The 11645-nt window shown below is 33.1% G+C and overlaps 1 protein-coding gene across 1 annotated transcript in view; it reads left to right on the forward strand.

The window, feature by feature from the left end:
* Positions 1–7101, forward strand: part of LOC106678790 (eukaryotic translation initiation factor 4 gamma 1) — a 21089-nt gene extending 13988 nt beyond the window's left edge. Inside the window, exons 10-13 of the mRNA XM_014417544.2 lie at positions 1486–1561; positions 4743–4880; positions 4981–5247; positions 6937–7101. Coding sequence (XP_014273030.1) covers positions 1486–1561; positions 4743–4880; positions 4981–5247; positions 6937–7007 — 552 coding nt within the window. The 3' untranslated portion in view covers positions 7008–7101. The remainder of the gene's footprint in view (positions 1–1485; positions 1562–4742; positions 4881–4980; positions 5248–6936) is intronic.
* The last annotated feature ends 4544 nt before the right edge of the window (positions 7102–11645 follow it).

An 11645-nucleotide genomic window follows, 5' to 3' on the forward strand; every position in this document is an offset into this window, starting at 1 on the left:
GCATAAAATAAATGAGTTGCTTCCCGTCCCCTTTACACGCCACTATCCCTGATGAAGACCTGAAACTCAGGTCGAAACGTCGGCATAAAATAAATAAATATTGTTTTGTTTATTTATGTTGTTCTTTGCTGACCGCACCCCCCGATAAACTTCTTCAAGTATGATTCTTACATTTGTAAACATATAGTTAATTATATTAATCATTTGGTAATCATGCTTTTATTTGGAAAACCTTCTTTGCAAACTTTTTGAATGCCTCTCTCTCTGCCTACTATCTCTGCCAATATTAATTTCTTCTGTATCCTCTATATATAATATGTAGTAAGGGAAGTTTTGTTATTGTGATCGTGAACATTTTTTTAATTCTAGTTTCTGACGGAATTCATGTTTTATTGTCCCCGGAGACAAAATTTATACCAAGTCTTGAAAATAGTCTGTGTCTGCTGTGGGTATTTTAACAGCCTTTCTCAAAAACAGAAAGTCGTACAAAACTGAAATTACATATTTAAGGGGCAAATAAAGGTTTGTTTTGTGATTGTTAATCTGTTCAATTGGGTTTGAGCAGTTTGTTTGTTATTTATAGGTTGTTTTTAATGTTATTTTCCTATGCTTGGACTATGCAGTTAGGGGAAGTATTGCAAATGTGATAAATTTTGAAGGACAGAAATAACATGTTTTAATGCCTCCTGAGTCCAAATAATCAAGTCTTGGAAACTTCAATGGTTCTAATCCAGTCTGGGAGGTTGACTTTTATTTCTGCGGCACTCCTGCAAAATAAAAATTTGACTCCCTGCCATGGTGTTAGAATAGGGTGGTACTCTGTAGATAAGATTTTATGACTAACTAAAGAAGAAAATGGTTTCTACCCAACCGGCTTAAACGAGCCTAGTGATGGACTGTGGAATTGAAAACTGCCAAGAGCTCCCGGTCTCTTCCATCCCATTCTAAAGCATTAATATACATATGACTTTATACATAGTCTTTTGTCAGCAGTTTTATTTTAAGTACGAAAAAAAAAATTATATTTGTTTTTTGTTCCTTAAGAAATCCCTAAGGTTAAAAAAACCTTTGATTTTTACTTTCATTGAAGTCAGTTTTTGTTTCACTTATCTTGAGATTAAGTTGTGTGATGCACTCACACAAGATTTTTTTTACTCCTAAATTTTATTAACATAAAAAGTGATTTGTCAATATTTCATCAAATATTATGAATTCTCATTTCTAATTTTTGCTCCAATAAAAAAAAAAAAAAAAAAATTAACTTTCTATGGAAACCTTAATTTAGATTATGAATAAGAACAGTTAATATTGACTTCCATTTGCCTCTCTATGCCTTGTGATGGCGAATCTATGGACCCAGATCTTTTTGACTTTTTATTTTACTATTATTATAAAAACTTCCTAAAATATTATCATTTTGCATTTTGGTTTTATTTTTATATTTAAAAAACACTATGCTGGACTTATTATTGAAATCTGTTTTAGGAGATAAAGAATTTTGAAGGAAGGAAAACTTGGTTTGTGTACTCTTTAATGAGAGCGATTCTGCGTGTGTCTATTGGTAAGAGAACCTCTTCTTATTTAAATATACAATTCCTAAATTATATTATAATTATAATTAGTTATGATTTAATTTATTATTTACTAAAGTTTTATTTATCTTATGAAGTAGAATCCAAATAATATGTATGTCAGGGGTCTGAAGGCTAAATTTAGATTGATGAGATTTCTATTTATTGAGAGCAAAAGCTGCTAATACTGGTATCTGTGTTCTAACGGTTACACTAGATCATTGAATCGGGAAATTTAAAGGAAATTCCTCCTTACAGGAGCCTTAAAAGTCATATAATTTCAGGAGCGATCTGGGTTCAGAACCTTAACACATGGAAGAGAACTAACAGTGAACTTTTTGCAGAGACTGGTCAGTCAATATCTCATGATATGAAGGCAAGGAGGTTAAGATGGGCAGGACATATGGCTTGAAGCAATCCATCAGGACACCTCTACACAACGATGAATGTCAGTATAGTTGGCATGAGACCACGCAAGAGGCCAAAAACCTGATGGATAGACAGAATCAACCAAGATGCAAAAGATATTGCATATAACAAACTGGAAAGGAATAGCCCAAGGCCTGGAGAAGGCTGGTTCGGGCAGCCAATGATCTACAAGATTTGCAGAGCCAACTAAAAAAACAAATTTATTTTAAAATAATAGTATTATTTTTATAGACTTGGGGTAGATAAGGGCAACCAAAGTGTGAGAGCTCTACGGCAGTCGTTGTGTGAGAAAGCTTTCGAAGAATGGGCCAATTGCAGGTGGCAGGGAATTGGTGTTCGCCATTTCAAAGAGACTCCGAGAGCTAATAGATATGTATGTGAGAAGTAGTTACTTTCGGGGTCAAAATGGGCGAACGCCCTTAAACTTAATATCAACTACGCACCCCAGTGTGGAGTCCCAGGAGCCAGTGGACAACAAGGAGAAGTTGGGTCCCTCTGTCACAAATGCGGCAGAGAGTCTGAAACACCAGCTCATGTGCTGGGAAAGTGCCCCAACAACTCCCTCCTTATAACACGCCGGCACCACAGGGTCAAGGAAGAATTGATGAAGTTCCTTGAAAGAAAAGACTTCGCCTGCTTCGAGGAGGTCTATTGTGTTGACACCGACGGATCTGTAAGATATGCTGATATTGATGCATTTACAAAAATCGGAGGCATGGCTCTGGTCTTGGATCTGACGGTAAGATTTGAAAGTAATGACCTCAAACAGAAAGGTGGAGTGAAAAGGGAAAAATAGGAAATATATGAAAAATGTATCTCTTTCCTTTCAAAAATTCCACGAGACCTTTGGAGAGAGAGAGTTCACTGTGAGAGGCCTCTGGTTTGGATTTCGCAGAACAATACCAGATAGAACAAGGAGCTTCTTAGAAGGCCTAGGTGTTAGCATCGGGGATATTGCGATCTTAGCAGAAAATATTATTTTGGACTCCCTGGGGATCATACACCATCATCTGCATGGGAATTATCCCTGAGATTATTCATTATTTATTTATTTTAATATTTGGACCTGTCGATTTGTGTGTTTTAATTTATTTATTTTTTTTTAACTATTTATCCATTCAAGTGTTTCTTGTAATCGGCTTTTTATTATATTTTCCTTTGAATCTATGTGTTAGTCTTGTTCTAGTAGAATGTATTTATTTGTTTGGTTTTTGGTAAACTGATCTACTGCTGTGACTATTATTAATGGTCTGGTCTCACATTGCCTTGAATTTGTTTTGTGGGTCACTGGAGAGGATCTAGATGGGTGAATTCGGGAGAGTGAGTTTGTTGATCGGGTGTAGTAAAAATTGTGAAATGGTGAAATTGAAGGAACAGAAAGGGGAAAGAAAAAAAGGAATGAATTAAAATATTTGTATTTGGTGTATAGACTGAAATTGATTGTAAAAGGAAACTAGGGGGAAAAAAACTGTTTTCTTTCTATTTTATTACCATGTAATTTATGTATGTCCGATTATGGATTGATAAGTATGCTGTGTGATGTATCAACCTGATGTATTTGGTCAGCATAGATGAATAATGTATTTCTCTCTCTCTTTCTCCTTATAAATTACTTTCACATTTTCAAAATCAAAATTATGTTTATTCTGAAACATTTGTTGTACCAATGCTGTTTTCTTTGGGTCTTTTTCCATATTTTTAATGTCATTATTATACTGGTACATTCTTTCATTAATATTATTTGACTTATTAATTATAAATTTCATATAAAAAAAATTGATGTGACTAAAGTTTTTATTCATAAATTACACATTAACTGAAATAGCAGTGGACCTTGTGCAATTGACCATCCTCAAATTCAAATGTAACAAATAATTTTTTTTTTTATAATTTATTTATTGTTATTTACAACTGTATAAAAATATATACAACAAGTAAATTTGCTGTAGATGACATAGTGACATGATACAAACATGTGGAGAATCTACCCGTCGTAGAACTCTAATAACAGTTCTAGAGGAGTAGATCTCGAGACCATCTTCTTTTCAGATCCCTAGGAGGATTATTAGGTAATGAAGGAGAAGCCAGATTAGAAACAAATGGATTTGGGTGGTTGGGAAGTTTATCATGGAAGGATTGGTATCTGGTTATGGCCAAATCTGCAACATATGAGACATTGAGGTCCTGATGGATGACTTAATTCGTGACAAAGTTGGGAGCATTAAGGATTTTGGACTGTAGGGATTGGATATAAGAAGAATTTGATGGTTTAGTGGAGCCCCAAAGATCAACTCCGTATGTCCAGATAGGCCTTATAATAGTCATGTAGATCAGGCTTTTGTAATGAATTGGAAGTTTAGACCGTTTGTCTAATAAATGTTGTAATAGTTGGAATCGACGAGCAGTCTCCTGTCTTTTCAGTCTTGTATGAGGATTCCACGTCAGTTGTTTATCCAGATGTAGTCCTAAATAACGGATCTGTCCGACAGGAATAAGTGGGGTATTATTAAAGGATACTGTGGGGCAAGAATTATTTTTTAAAATTTTTATTACTTAATTTATGTTTAAATAGATTTAAAAGTGCTATTAACTTACAACATGCTGTTTAATATTAAAGATAGTTCAATTTAAAAGGAAATTATCTATGAATTATAAATAATTATTAACTTAAAATTATAATACAAATTTTAAACGTTCTATTTCTTATTCATCTAAAAACTTTTAATTATGAATTAATTTCAGATGGAAATACACTAAATCATTCAAAGTTTACCGAGCACATTGAGCTTCTGAAGAAATATATGAGTTCGAGACAAGCAGAAGTTGCTTGTATGTATGCGGTCCAGTATTTAGTTGTTGTCGAAATGTCAAATCCGAAAGGTAAATTTAAGTTTTAACAATCAATAATATGTATTTGATTGATCATTATTTATTAGTATTTGTGTGTTTCTATTATTATGTCAATTTTTTTTCTTTTTAGGACTGTTGGATAATATTACTTTGGTACTATATAAAACCGGTGCAGTAACGTATATCGGACTCTTGGACTGGAGAGAAAATTGGTCGAAGCATCCTCTGCTGGAAGTAAGAGGAAGAGCTGCTGCTCACATAGCTCTCGCGTCTCTCTTTATGAAACTCTTCTGGGAGAGCACCAGGCCTAATTATAAATCTATCGTCAAAGAACTAAACAGCTTTGATTTAGAACATTTTGTTTCATCTTCTAAACTACCACCAGAAATCGCTAAACGTAAGTTTCACATTATTTTCTAATAACCAGAGTATAATGGTTAGTAAAAGAGAAATATTGGTGATAAGGTGTTGTTTAACATGTTTAGTACAGAGTGATACACTGATGGGTCACTATACTAAAAATGTTTTATGTTTAATCAAAACATTAAAATTAATTAAGGTTTAATTTTAAACATTAAAATGGACAAACGACTGACATGGAATCCTCATAAAAGACTAAAAAGACAAGAAACTGCTCGTTGATTCCGATTATTACAAAATTTACTAGACAAACGGTCTAAATTGCCAATCCATTACAAAAGGCTGATCTACATGACTATTATAAGGCCTATCTGGACATACGGAGTTGAACTTTGGGGCTCCACTAAACCATCAAATTCCTCCTGAATCCAATCCTTACAGTCCAAAATCCTTCATAAAATCCTTAATGCTCCTTACTTTGTCACAAATCAAGTCATCCATCAGGACCTTAGTGTTCCATATGTTGCCGATTTGGCCAGAACCAGATACCATTCCTTCCATGATAAACTTCCCAACCACCTAAATTCACTTGTTTCTAACCTGGCTTCTCCTTCATTACCTAATAATCCTCCTAGGCATCTGAAAAGAAGATAGCCTCGAGATCTTCTCCTGTAGAAATGTTATTGGAGTTCAATCAGTGGGTAGATTCTCCACATGTTTGTATTATGTCACTATGTCACCTACAACAAATTAACTTGTATATATGTGTATACAGTTGTATAACAATTAATAAATTATTAAAAAAAAAAACATTAAAATGAATTCATAGACAATTATTGTTAAAACTGTTTATCTTCCTTGATATTTTAGTGTTATGAGAATGATTTTAATAGATATTTATATCATATTGGTTGTCCTATAAATAAGTGATCGTATTGTTGGGGCAGATACTGTATCTTAAGAGGAACAAAAAAGTCCATATGATCCATAGTCCGATTCTCAAAGGTACCAGATTAACGATGTTGGACACGATTGTATGCTGGACATTCTCATATATGTTTAAGGGTTATGGGATTACCACAACAATTTTCCCATTGAAAAGTTTCAATTATGTTTATTTTGTGCAGATAATTGATGATTCGTCCTAAGTCTAATATAAGATTTTTTAATACCTTTCAGTTTGCATGTAAGAACTACGGTTTTCGATTTATACTGAGAGAAGTAATTGAACTTAGGAACATAAATCGCACAACCCGAGTCTTCGTTTATTCTTGAGCCATTCATGAGCAAGCCCTTAAAATAAGGGACTATCAATGAATGAGGCAATGCATTTTTACTGACTTCTATTTGTGTATTAAATTTTTGCAATAGCATATCATAATTTAATTTATATTGAGGAAGTCTTTTAGTTTAATATGCATCATGTAATGTTTGATAAAACTTTTATAAACTAAGTTTAAGTTTAGTATAATTAAACTGAATTTACTTACATTGATGGTTTTACCCACTGTTGGTCGGTTAACCCGGGTTTCTCTGTACTTGATATAAAAGATCTTTGTAAAAATACTATTATTTTGCCCACCATTAAAAAATCTCTTTTTTTTATATGTTAAAATTTAATCCTTTCGAACATGTTACAATCATTTTATTCTGAAATTCTTATCCTTACCTGTCCTGTGACAAGTTTGAAAAAATTAGTCCTTTTAATATAATATTCTGGTTTCAGGGATCAAAATGGAGGAGGAAAGGGATAAAACAGCATTGTTAAAGAAACAGCTAAGTAAGACGACGGAATGATGTCCCGGATCTTCTGGTTTTTAGTCTTCTTTTTAACTCTTTATCGTTATTATTTTATTTTATTTTTTTCCTTTGAATACAGATCAGAAATTAATTTTTGTTGCTTATTTTTATATTTATCTATAAACTTGAGGTGGGAAAAATATTTAAATTGTGATATCTGTATCTTCTTATTATTATGTGATTACATCCTTGTATTTGTTTATCATAATAATATTATAGTACCCGTTCATTAGATTTAAGACATATTTATGTATTAAGTTTATGTTGAATGGTTGTATATTATAAGATTGTGTAATTATGTTTGAAAGGAAAATCAAGGAATCTTTTTATGAGACATTAGTTTTAAGGAAATCGATAAAAAAAAAAGAAGATTATATTCGTTTATTTGTTTTACTAACTAATAAATTAATTGTTGGAAGAACTTGAATAGTTTTGTGATAAGTATTTATAAGCTTAGATTATTTTGAAGCATTAAAGTTATAAGATGTTCAAGTGAACACCCTTATATTACAGTAAGCTGTTGTTATTTAAACAATATATATGTTATCTATGTGTAATTTTTTGTTACCTTTTTTGACCTGATATTATATCAGGTATTTACCAGAAGTCCTTAGCCATTTACTATGATCGGGCCAGTGCTGCCGATGCGAGTATTTTTACCCGATTTTTGGGTATCTTTCACCTTAGGGGGTAACTGGTAGGGATCGGGAAAAATGGCTTTACGTTTTGTGCAGTGTCACACTAATCGTTGGTCTAGTTTTTTTAGTTATATCTTAGACAATCTTTCCATTACTAACAAGTTATTATTTGCTCTTAGATATTGAATGTTAGAACCTAGGCGTATCTAGATCATTTGAGGCCCATGACATATTTATTTTTTGGACCCGGGATGAACTTATTTTTGAGGCCTGGGATGAATATAATTTTTGGGTCTTGGGCTAATTTATTTTTTGACTCTGGGTTGGGTTTATTCTTGGGGCTTGGGTCAAATTAATATTTGGGGCCTGTGGTGGATTATTTTTTAGGGCTAGGGTGACCAATGACATTTCTTTTTATGGATTTTCTCTTTAAGAAGTTGATTATATTAATTTTTTAAATTGTTGAGGTGAAGAAAACTTTCAATTAGAACATAATATGTTCTATATTTTGAACTTGTACTATGTTTCAGGATATTATCCTATACCCATGTACTATTGTATCGTCATATTTTATCAATATCCATTGTGAAATCTTGTCATCTATACACAAATAGTCTAAAAAAAATTGATAATCCTCTAATAATAATTTTTAAAATATTAATATAAAAATGTTTAGATTATATGTTTATAGATGACAAGATTTCTCAATGGAAATTGACAAATATGAGGATACAATAGGACATGAGTATAGGATAATATCCCCAAAGTTGTACAAGTACAAAATATAGAATAGTTTATATTCTAATTTGAAGTTTTATTCACCTCAGCATTTTAAAAAGATATTACTTGTATTATTTACGATCATGTTAGATCCAGTGCAACATTACTGCTATGACAGTAAATGCTGCCATGATTGTAACTAACAAACAGTTATACTATGGTAGTAGCTATGACTTTTGCTGCGATAACTGAAACTGTATGATTGTTCACTGTCAAGGCATATACATGTGATAGTTAACATGAGAGTTGCATCAATGAAAAAACTTGTACTATTAACTATCACAGAGCTAGTGGGACAGCACAATCATGACTGTAACAACCATATAGCTGCAGTTATAACATAATTGATTCTCCAAGAATGGGTGTAATATATATTTTCAAGATGCTGAGTTGGTATTTTTGGTCAGGAGAATTAGCAACACCACTGTGGACACATTTATAGGTTATACGAGTAGAATAGTTGGGGGTGCAGTCAAAGTGAAACATAAATAAGTTGGTGTAACCTATTTAATTGTGCCAACGTTTATTTATAGGTTATATCTTAGATAGGAGCTTATCTTCATGATTCTGTTGTGTTCATATTCAATCTTAATACTAAGTATATTGTAATAATTTATTGTTATTTAAAATAAAATAAAAAGAATTTCGATCGTTTTACATCTTTTTTCAAATATAAAAGATAATTTGGGTTCAAATTAAGAACTTTAATATCAAATAGATAATATAATTTTATTTAAATTTTATAATATAAAAAGACTTAATCTCAGGGCATGTTGTTGCTAGGCAATCAGAATACAGACACAATGATTTCTCTTAATTAAACTAATATCTATTTTATACATGAATCTATTTTTATGTATAGCAAAACTAACCAAGTTCACAATCTTCTTTTGATGATTCCTGGTATCTTCTTTGTTTCTAATTTTATTGTCCTAGCGTCCAAAATGGCTTCCTACTCTTGCTGGACAGAAATTCATGAGGACCTCCTCATCCTGGAGACATCCTTTCACCAGCGCGTCCATACAACGAATCCCCCTCTCCTCTATCTTCGATGTTTACTGATCAATCCAAAATAATCGATTGTGATACAATCGCTCCGCTTTACTTGTCATGGTTTGTGATGCGAACAGTCTATTTACAATTGTTATGTTTTTCTATTTCTTCTTTGATTTTTCTTTTTCTATAATTACTGTATAGAAACGACAAAGGTTGAAAAACTTCAATCCATCCTAACACAACCAACCCAACAAACACTTTGGAAGGACGCGCACTGCCATCTTTCTTGTTTTGAAGCCTCGTATTTCTTTTAGACAAAGAGAACTGGTTAGCTTGCTTTTTGATTTAAAATAACAAATAACAATATTAAAATGGTACATAAAATAAAACATATAAAAAAACCCTTTATACATCAAAATATACTATTTACTCAAAAAGAGCATATTACAATATATTATACTAATTAAATAATATATTACTCTAAGTATAAAATAAATTGAGTTCAGTATTATCAACACTGTCATTCAATTTTTCAAAAGAAGTGTTTAGCAATCATGTTGATTCAGTTATAACAGCTTTTGCTAAAGTAATTGACACGGTTAATATTGCTACTCTTTTAAAGAAACTTATTCCTTATGGTTTAAGGTTCCTACAAGACTTTTGACTTGATATGTTATTTGTCCAAATGTATATCTCTGTTATACATAAGATTATTTTTATCTGTTTGTTCAAAAGACTATAGAAAAATGTCAGATTTTTTTTATCTGTTTCTATTTATGGATATCAGAGAATGATAATTTATTTTATTTATGAAGGAGATGGTCAGGGTTGTAATCAAAAGAAAACAAATAATAGTTAAAAACTATTTATTTGCCGACGTTTTTTTTTTTTTTTTTTAATCCCCCTCCGTTGCCATTTCTGGCATGTGCGCTGGAGTTTGCGCTGATCCCAAAGATCACCAATTCTTTTTTTTTATTCTTTTATTAATTATTTGATTATTACATTTTTTTTTTTTACTGTGGTGCAGCCCAGCCCTAGGTTTAGCGCCTTACTGATGGAGCTGCACCTTGACCACTGCATCCGTCAGGATGCCTCCTGCAGTTACCAGGCTGGTCCAGCCCTCCTGGTCTTAGTCTGGGTCAGCTTCCTCATATTCTGGTGGCTCGCCACGGTCAAGCCCTTCCCATCGTGAAATGAGTGGGGCCCACCACCTCCTTCCACCCGTAAATGAACTCCCTGAAGAAGGGATAATTCTCTTCTTCCATCAACCAGGGAAAGTCCGACTCGGCGAGGGCGTAAATCTCGGTCTTTCTTGACAGCCTGGCTCGGTGTCCTTCCATGGCAGAGCAATCTATTATTACGTGTTCTGCTGTTTCAGGAACTCCGCACGTTGGGCACTGGGAGTCGATGTTCTTTCCAAAGCTCTGCAGCTTTCCCCAAAAACCCCCGTGTCCTGTTAGGATCTGTGAGACCCAATAGTCTGGGAGGACCCATTTAGCCTTTAATCTAGAAAGGACGGTAGGGAAGAATTTTCTCAATACCGTCCATTCCACTCCTGTATTGAGTCCTCTCGCAGTATTTTCTTCCATAAGTTTGGAGTCTCACTGATCCTCTCTCGGAGCTCCTCCGGCAGCGCTTCTAGTCCCTGCCTCTTAACTTCATATTTAAGGACATCCTCCCTGAGGATGAGGTCCAGTGGCATCGCTCTGGCCAGCACCTGCACTGCCCCATGTGACACCGTTCTGTATGTGTTCATGACCCTCAGCAAAGCCAGTCTCTGTATGTGAAAGTTCTCAAATTGAACAGCCCCGATGAAGCTATACAAATTGGGGCGAAATGTTAACATATAAATAAACTGTTGTTAACTATGTTTGTTCTGTTTTGACCGAACCCCAGACCATCTTCATAATTTATTTTTTCATATTGGATGATATCGAAAGTTACAATAATGAACTCTATCCATAAGTTTGTAATATTTAAAAAAAAAAAATTAATAATTATGAGAGATAGTTGACCGTAGATGATAAATGAGGAGAAGATGGTTGGGTGTGTGGTCAATGAAAAACACAAATAAGTATCATTAACTTATTTTAATGTGCCGACGTTTCAGCTAGAGTTTCTAGCCTTCTTCAGGGCTAAAAACAAAATAAGATAACAACCACAGTAAGTATAGAAAAATAAAAAAAAATATAAAAAGAAAGTATAAACAGAATAATTTTAC

This window comes from Halyomorpha halys, unplaced genomic scaffold (assembly GCF_000696795.3).
Source record: "Halyomorpha halys isolate HHAL.00 unplaced genomic scaffold, Hhal_1.1 Scaffold160.1, whole genome shotgun sequence".
In the NCBI taxonomy this organism is placed as follows: Eukaryota; Metazoa; Arthropoda; class Insecta; order Hemiptera; family Pentatomidae; genus Halyomorpha; species Halyomorpha halys.